The sequence below is a fragment of the Sabethes cyaneus genome, chromosome 1 (assembly GCF_943734655.1).
Source record: "Sabethes cyaneus chromosome 1, idSabCyanKW18_F2, whole genome shotgun sequence".
NCBI lineage: Eukaryota > Metazoa > Arthropoda > Insecta > Diptera > Culicidae > Sabethes > Sabethes cyaneus.
Window position 1 is genome coordinate 76,476,478 of NC_071353.1, and position 9,220 is coordinate 76,485,697.

Below are 9,220 nucleotides of genomic sequence, written 5' to 3' on the forward strand. Positions count from 1 at the left end.
AGGATTGGCATTCATCTGTTAGAAAGCGTTTACTCAATGACGGCTCGGATTTGAGGCTCACAGCAGCGTCGACGTCATCGAAGGCGATTATGGAGAACGAAAAATTCCATTAGTTTTTTTTGAATTTCAATAAAAATTAAAGACTTACATGGATGGGAGGTCGGTTGACCTCCCAATGTTGCGCAGTGAAATACACTGCGATCGTTGGAAGGATCCTAGATTCCTTCTTGCTCATCAGCGGACGATGCCGGATCTCCGCTTGGTTGTTGGATGGGTAATACGCAGATTTTCGTGATGGCACGCCGGAATTCGCCTTCTTTCGTCCGGACTGTGACTACACGAATGTTGTTGTCATCGCCCCTGAATAGTTGCGTCACGCGTCCCAGTCTCCACTTGAGCGGTGGAAGATTTTCGTCCTTCAGCAGAACCATCGTGTCCAGGTTGACATTGTCCCGTTGCTGGGTCCAGCGTGTCCGAGGTTGCAGCCCAGAGAGGTAATCAGTCTGCCATTGTTTCCAAATACGACGGACGTACTCTTGTGTCTGCTGCCATCTGTCGAGGCGATTCATTGGTGTGCCTTCCAAACTAGGCTCGGGAACAGCGATAAGCGCACGGTGAACCAGAAAATGCCCAGGAGTGAGCACCTCCAGGTCGTTGGGGTCAGCTGTAAGCTGTGTGAGTGGGCGAGAATTGAGACAGGCTTCAATTTGCGTGATTAGAGTTAAGAAATTGTCCAGATATAGGATAACGTTGCCAAGAGTGCTCCGGAGATGCTTCTTGAGAGACTTTACGGCGGCCTCCCAGAGCCCGCCAAAGTTTGGGGACCTCGGTGGTATGAACTTGAACGTGATGCCATCGTCGGCACAGCTGCTAGCTATGAGGTGTTGATGATGCTGAGATCCGAACAACCGAACGAGCTCATCTAGCTCGCGCTTGGCACCTCTGAAGTTTAGAGCATTGTCGCACTCGATCAGGTCTGGTTTGCCCCGTCGGGCTACGAAGCGTTTTAAAGCGGCAATGAATGCCTGGCTCGATAGATCTGCAACACATTCAACGTGCGCAGCCTTGGTTACCAGACATACGAAGATAGCAATATAGCATTTCACTGGAGGTCCTCGTTGTAATGCGCGGTAGAAAAAGGGTCCACAGTAGTCGACTCCCGTTCGAAGGAATGGAAAGGCTGGCGTTACACGTTCTGGTGGTAGTTCTCCCATGAGCTGTTCCATAACTTCTGGTTTGCAACGGAAACATTTTACACAGGAATGCACTACCTGCCGAGCGAGATCGCGAACACGAAGTGGCCAGAATCGTTCCCGAACTACTGCTGTCATTAGCTGAGGTCCAGCATGGAAATTGTTGAGATGATAAAACTTCAGGATCAGGTCAGTAAGCGGATGTCTATTTGGAAGGATCATCGGATGACGTTGGTTGTATGTTACTGGAGCGTTTCTCAGCTGGCCACCGACGCGCAATATGCCATTGGATAACAGCGGAGATAAAGCCTTCAGCCTTGAGTTCTTTTTGACCTGTCCATCGCGAGCTATGTCTGCGAAATCTTGAGTAAACCGCTCTACCTGTGCGATTCTAACGAGATTTTCCGTTGCTTCACGGAGTTCAGCCGTGGTGACGAGTCCATTACGACGTACATCTCGATTCTGTGGGTTTGAGTTGTGAATGAATCTGCGAATCAGCGTAGTGATACGTAGGAGCTTTGTAAACGAGGAATATAACGAAAATAATTCATTGGGAGGTAAAACTTGAACCGGTAGCGCTATAGATTTTTCTTCTAACTGATCCGGTGGACACTCTGGTTGTACTGGAGCACTAAGTGACGGCCAAAATCTAGGTGGTTGACGAAGCCAGTCAGGACCATTCCACCATGCACCGAAATCCTTCAATTCGTTGGGAGACATTCCACGGGATATGACGTCAGCGGGATTTTCCAAGCCAGGTACGTGTCCCCAGATTCCTTTGGCCGTTAATTGCTGGATCTCCGAGACCCGGTTTGCCACAAAGGTTTTCCAACGCGATGGGCTCGATGACAGCCAGTGGTATACTATTGTCGAGTCTGTCCAGAAGAAACCTTTCGCCTGAAGATTCACACTGGATTCAACCTTTTCGAAAAGGTGGCTAAGAAGCAGAGCAGCAGAGAGCTCGAGTCGAGGCAGGCAGATCGTGGGATTTCGTTTAGAGTTTCCAAGTGGGGCCACTTTAGACTTGGCAGTGAGCAGGTTGGCAAAGATGTCACCGTTCGACAAGACTGCTCGGACGTAGATGCATGCACCATAGGCACGCGTAGAGGCATCGCAGAAGCCGTGCAACTGCAATGATACGGCAGACGGGGTGGCTATTACCCATCGTGGAACACTAAGCTGCCCAAGACCTTCGAGGTTGTCACGTAGTTCTATCCATTGACGTTGAGCGGAGTCGCTGAGTTCTTCATCCCAGGCTTTTCCCTCTCTCCAGAGTTCTTGCATGAACAATTTCGCTTGTACTACCACTGGGCCGACAAGTCCCAGCGGGTCAAAAAGCCGCGCAATGTCCGATAGGACGATTCGCTTGGTGATCGGAAGACTTTCGCTGTGCTGCGGTACCTCGAAACGAAATTCATCAGCACGAGTGTCCCATTGTAAACCGAGGGTTTTTACTGGCGAAGATGGCTCGATATCTAATAACGTACGCTCATCCCTCAGGTTTTCTGGAACGACTTGGAGAATGCTTGGGCTATTGGAAGCCCACTTACGAAGCTGAAGTCCAGCTGATTGCATCAGTTGGAGAAGTTGTTGGATTAATTCTTGGCCTTCTTCGACAGTGTGGGTGCCTGCGAGTAAGTCGTCCATATAAAAATCCTTGCCCACTACAGCAGCAGCAACAGAATGGCTCTTGGATCCGATTTCCGCAAGTTTTTGTAAGCATTTGGTCGCAAGGTAAGGAGCCGATGAAGTACCGTATGTTACGGTAGTTAGCTGGTAAGTCCTGATGGGTTCCGACGGCGAATCTCTCCAAAGAATGAGTAAGAGTTGTTGATCGGGAGGAGACATGAGAATTTGTCTGTACATCTTCTCGATGTCGGAGATGATCGCGTACTGAGGAAACCGAAATCGAAGAAGTATGACTACCAGGTCGTCCTGTACTTGCGGGCCAACCATGAGGACATCGTTAAGAGATACTCCAGTATCCGTTGGACAGGATGCATCGAACACTACTCTTAACTTCGTGGTGATGCTGTCTGGTCGCACGACACAATGGTGGGGTAAATAGTAGGTTTGTAGTGCAGGATCAGGGTTGGTTATCAGCTTCATGTGTCCGAGCTCGGCATACTCGTGAATGAATGCTGCGTAGGATTCTTTTAGAGTCTGGTTAGCGAGAAGTCGACGTTCTAAAGCTAAGAAGCGACGAGTAGCAATATCTTTCGAACTGCCGAGTTTAGCAAATGCTGCTTCCCGTTTCGGAAGTGTGACGACGAAGCGACCGGTGGAATCTCGCGTAGTGGTTTTGGCAAAATGCTCCTCGCATGCAGCTTTTTCCAAGGAAAGGGTACTGGTAGTGTGGCAAGATTCGATTTCCCAAAATCGAGCCAACTGTTCCTCGATTGTACCAGTCGAAAAAGCGAAATTAGCGACTGATGACTGTATTTTTCCAGATCTGACTTTCCCAGATACCACCCATCCCAGTGCAGTGTTTTGGAGAATAGGTGTTTCGGGACCATTCTTCAGTTGGCCATCCTTCAGCAGGTCGTAAAAGTTTTCTACTCCGAAGATCAGGTCTATAGGACCAGGTTGACTAAACGAGGGATCCGCTAGCAGGATGTCTGATGGAATCTTTAGACTGGATACGTCGATCACTTGATTTGGTAACTCCATCGTAATCTTGGAAAGAACGTGAAATTTCCAACTGGTATCAAAATCAGCGCGATGGGACTGGATTCGAACGGTAGTAGAATATTTAGACAACGTAGACGAAAGTCCAACACCACTGATTGGGATGAATTCCTTGTTACGACTCAGCCTCAATTTTTGAACAAGCTGCTCCGATATGAAATTAAGCTGCGACCCCGAATCCAGAAGAGCACGGGCCCAAAGGGACTGTCCGGTAGGATTGAAGACCTTCACGAGAGCTGTTGATAGTAACACCGTGGTAGGGACGATATGCTGCTGCTCGTTGGGTGCTGACGAAAAGTGGCTTGCCGAAAGGGCAGTGACTGTGGGGGCTGGGTTCTCTGGAGACGTAGATGGTTTGTTTGCTTGAGCAAACTGTGAGTGATTTGCTGGAGTGAAGGACGAAGAGGATGACTGCGAACCAGATGACGAAGGCTTCGATGCTTGAGGCTGGTTTGTTTGACTATTAGACGAATTGGTTCGTTGATGCAGCATCGTATGATGTTTATGGTTACACACGCGGCAGGCTCCACTCGCACAGTTCTTGACGAGATGTGAAGGCGAAAGGCAATTAATGCAGAGTGCATTTTTCTTAGTGGCTTCGAACCGCTCAGTAGCGGTCATTTTGCGAAAGATTTCACACTGGAACGGTGAATGAGATGACTGTTTGCAGAAGGGGCAAGTTTTCTGCGGTGTTGACATGGCTGTATGCGCTGAGGTTAGCTTGGTAGTGTTAGAACGAGATGAGAGGGACGTGCGAGGAGTATCTGACGGTCGAGGCTTAGCTGCAGCAACAGATTGAAGGATTAAACTATGACTCCGCAAAAACTCGATGAGTTCCTTGTACGTAGGGACGTTAGTTGATCTCCGATGCGTCTCCCAATTACGCATGGTTGCGGAATCAAGCCGCGAACTGAGCATGAATACGAGAATGGTACTCCAGTCGTCCGGATGTTCACCCACCTTCTCGAGCATCTTTAGATTGCGTTCGTATTCATCAATCAATTTATTAAGAGACTCGTGGCACTCTTTTTTCATCGATTCTACGGCAAAAAGGGCTTCCACGTACGATTTTACTAAGAGATATTTGTTTTCGTATCTCTTTTCTAATAAGTCCCACGCGACAGAGTAATTGGCCGCTGTGACCTCGATCACTTCGATTACCCGTTTAGCATCTTTCGATAAGGATGAGACTAAATATGAAAATTTATCAACATTGCTTAGCTGAGAGGTGGAACCTATCAGCGACTGGAAGGTATCTCTAAACGTGGGCCATTCCCTAATGGATCCATCAAAATGCGGAAGTTTTATTTCCGGAAGTTTCACTCGAGACTGTACGGTATGGGTAATTGGCTGCACGGCCATGGCAGTGGATGTTGATGGTTTTTGCATTTTCGAACCGAGAAATCCTTTAATTTTTAGGTACAGAAGCTCAAATTCAGCACGCGTGGATTGATTAATATCCTCGATGGATTCACTACGACCTTCCTCGCCCTTGATTGATTGTTCTAGTGCCTCTTGAAATTCATCTAATAATTCTAACTCTAACCTAACGCTCCTGAATTCACGATTAATTTCTTCTAAATATTCCTTCCAAGTTTCGAGCATATTTTTATCCGTCTCCTCATTATACCTTCCGATCGACCTTTCCAGATTTTTTAGGGAATCCATGCAAAAACGCTCCTGCTTAGAAAGCTTCTTGAGTTCAGTAGCCATCTTGATCGACAAACAGCACTAGAACAATCAATATGAACCGCGTGTCACACACGTGCTTGCCAATTTTCCAACTAGCTAACAAAATGTATTAAAAACTGCTCACGTTCGAACCACTCAAGTCATGCAATATTGATCTAAATTTAGTAAGCCAGCGAACTGAAACTTACTGCTAGTATTTCGATCCTCGTGGATCGCATGCACATGCACATCTACTTACAGTCTCCGTAGGGGTACAAAGAGAATCCCAAGCCACGCCACGTTGCAATATAAAAGCCACCGTCTTCTATTCAATCCCGCGCAAAATAGATGATAATGGGATCAATCGATGAATAGCACACACTTCACAATGCTCCGACGCTGATGGCTACTCAGCAAGCGTCGGTTTGATATCAGTCTGCTGGCACTTTTGTTCGGTGGTTAATTAGCACTAATCTTCAGTAGGATTAACTATCACTTGCCCAGAGTACAGTTTCGTGACACTAGAGTTTTCGGTTTTGTGAATAGTTTCACTTATGCCCACGAGTCAAAATTGTTAGTCACTTGGGCTTGAGCCGAATTTTCACCGTCACCGATACGGTACGGTTTATAGCACGACAGTTTTATTTTTCACTTGGGCCACTTGGTATGCGAAATTCACTCCGAACCGACGCGAATCGCAAGCACTGATCCCAAGGGTCCGAGATCCGGTTCCGAAGGACCAATTTTTATGTTGCGGGGATCACTTTTCGGACCTTGGGAATCAGTGCTTTTGATATGGAGATTGAAACGATAAAACTTTATTCTCCATCGAGTATACAAATGACGATATTCGGTGTGACGAGTAATGTGGTTTATTCGAAGTTCTGATCGATACTAAGCTTGATTTGACCTACTCCTATCGGCTTTTATCGTAAAGCGGGAAGATGAGTGGATAAGAGAAATCAATTGATTCGATGTGCACTGATAACGTTCGGCAGAATGTTATCGGGTGCTGCGATAGCTTGATAATTACTATAAGATGGAAAGAGTACACTATTCTAAATTATTCGAGCAGTTCGGTCCGTCCACAACCGACGTGGTGCGTGAACAACATTAATTTTCGAAAATATTGAGAAAGAAGCAATGATACTTAGAACAGTGTCAAACTCTTCTGAGTTTCGAAGAAATACATTCATATCGTCCGCAAACGCAATTACTCTCAGGAATTTGTCATACACAAGGACCCCGAGCACGCTTTGATCAATCATCCGAATCAATGGTTCCACATACAAAATAAAAAGTAACATGCTCAGGGGACACCCTTGTCTGACAGATGAGTTAATTTGAAATTACTTTGTTAAAAATCCGTTAGCAGCTTTTCCGTATAAACGTTGAATGCATTCAATCAGTTGTTGTGGAAACCTGATTTTCTCTAGTACTTTCCAAAAAAATTGGTGATCTACCTTATCAAAGGCCTTCTCTAGATCAAGGCTCAGGAGAAGTCCTTTGAAGCGTTTACTTTCTATAGCTTTTGTCATTACTCTTCTAACATCTTTCAAGTTGTCCATGCATGATCGACCAGGAATACACGCACTTTGTCCAGATCCAATTAATTTTTCAATATGGTTTTGAAGTCTATTGCAAATAATTTTTGTGAAAAGTTTATAATCAGTGTTTAGTAAACTGATCGGCCTGTGATTATCTAAGCTTGTTAAATCGCCTTTCTTTGGAATTAGATAAATAATTCCATCCGTGAATTCCTTGGCTGGAACACACTGCCCATTTAGATATAGGTTGAACAATTTTACTAAATCAGTTTTTAATAAATCGAAGTAATGAATATAAAACTCATACGTCAAACCGTCTGGACCTGGCGATTTTTTCTTGTTACACATTTTTAATGTTTCCCAAAGTTCATTTTCAGAAATTTCTCGGACGAGATCTGTGCTGTCTTCTGCGGATATGGTTTTACTAATGAAACTTAGGGGGTGTTCGTATTGATCCGGGTTAAAATTATTTGACGTTCCTCTATACAATCGGGAAAAATGATCATGTACTAATGATCCTAACTGAGAGCTATCTGTTACTAGCGTTCCGTCGTTTTTTAATTTTAAACCAAAACCATTTCCGCGATGCGTTGCTTTTGAAAGTTGATAAATTGTCATTTTTTCATCTTCTGCGATTGAATTGGATGGAATTTTTGCACTAAGATTTTTTAAACGATTTTGTTCTAGATCTATCAATTTTGATTTGACTATAGCTATTTCATTTTCGACGTCATCCCCACAAGCCTGTTTCTCAAAATATTCGAAAAGTTTGTTCGAAAGTGACGCCTTCGAAGCGCTGTTCGTTTGGTTCAAGTGTCAGCTCTCTGATTTATAGAAACTTTTCACTTTTGATTTAAAGCATTAATTCCACCATGCATTCAAATCTGTCTGATGCATAGACCTTCCCAACAGCTTGTTGTACTCTACCTTAAACCTATCTTGAATCTCAGGAACTACAAGTAAGCTTGGATTTATCTTCCAGTAACCCCTACCACGTGACATTACCTGCTCCTTTTTTATTCTCAGCGTTAATAACACACAATGGTGATCTGAAAATGACATTAGCAAAGTCTTGCAGCTAGATATGTCACATAAAATATTTTTTGAAGTATAAAACCGATCTAATCGTGAAGCCGACTGATTTCTGTGGAAAGTAAATCTGTGCGTCTTCATCGATTTTGCAACGTCTTTCAATGAAAATAGCTCAATTAAATTTTTAAGGCCGTTCGAAAAGTTTTTGTGCAATCCTTTTGAATCGCACTCCTCCAAAATACAATTAAAATCTCTTCCGAGCATCATACTAGTGGTTCCAGATTTGTTCAAGTGAACAGCTAGATCTTCCGTAAACAATTTATCTCTCTCTTTCTTCATTTCATTCCCTGAATGAACATAAACATTAACAAAATTAACATCATTAACAACGAAAGATACAATTCTTCCAGTAGGATCTAACAGATAATTTGAATAATCAAAGGATTTCCTAATAAGTACTGCAGTACCCTTCTTGTCCACACTAATGTTTACTAAAGCATTGTGTGATGTTATAAAGGAAAAATCAGTATAGCTAGCTTCTTGCAAGAACACGATATCAATATTGTGCTAGTTGATAAACTCTTTTAAAAGGTTCTTATTTACTTGTATGCTAGTGCTGTTAAGATTAATTGTTCCGACTGAACAAATAAAATTCATTGTGTTAGTGTGTTAACAATTATTTGAAACTTTTCACCGGTTTTTTCCGTCTATTTAGCGATTTTGAACGTTGTGCTTGAGCACACAATAGACTGCTTTCTGTAGGGGGTACACAGACTTGTTTCTTGGAAACTACAACGGACTCCGATGAATCGGAGTCTTTTGTATTAATTGGGCGTCCTCGCTTCTTCTTACTAGGCAGAACTTTCATCTCAGCATCCTCTCCGCCATCTTGTTCAACAGCGGCTTCCTTTGTCACGTTGTCTTTGACGCCATTCTGAACCGCTTTACCTTTTTGCTGCTCTCTTAGCACAACCATGCCAGACGCGGATGGTAGTTGAACCGTAAGACCGTTTGCAACTACATTTGCAAAAGATCTAGGGTTTTCATCGTTACTTTCCTCGTAGCCAAGTGTTATTTCCTTAGTCCTAC

At 44.1% G+C, this 9,220-nt stretch overlaps 1 protein-coding gene across 1 annotated transcript; it reads right to left on the reverse strand.

Annotated features, from left to right (window-relative positions):
* Positions 1–215: 215 nt before the first annotated feature.
* LOC128745853 (uncharacterized) lies at positions 216–5,594 on the reverse strand. Its single transcript, XM_053842924.1, has one exon. It carries the CDS (start codon positions 5,592–5,594, stop codon positions 216–218), a length of 5,379 nt encoding a protein of 1,792 aa, XP_053698899.1.
* Between the last annotated feature and the right edge of the window lie 3,626 nt (positions 5,595–9,220).

Coding starts and splice junctions, on each gene's coding strand:
- LOC128745853 (XM_053842924.1), bottom strand. CDS start 5,594: ATGGCTACTGAACTCAAGAAGCTTTCTAAGCAGGAGCGTTTTTGCATG.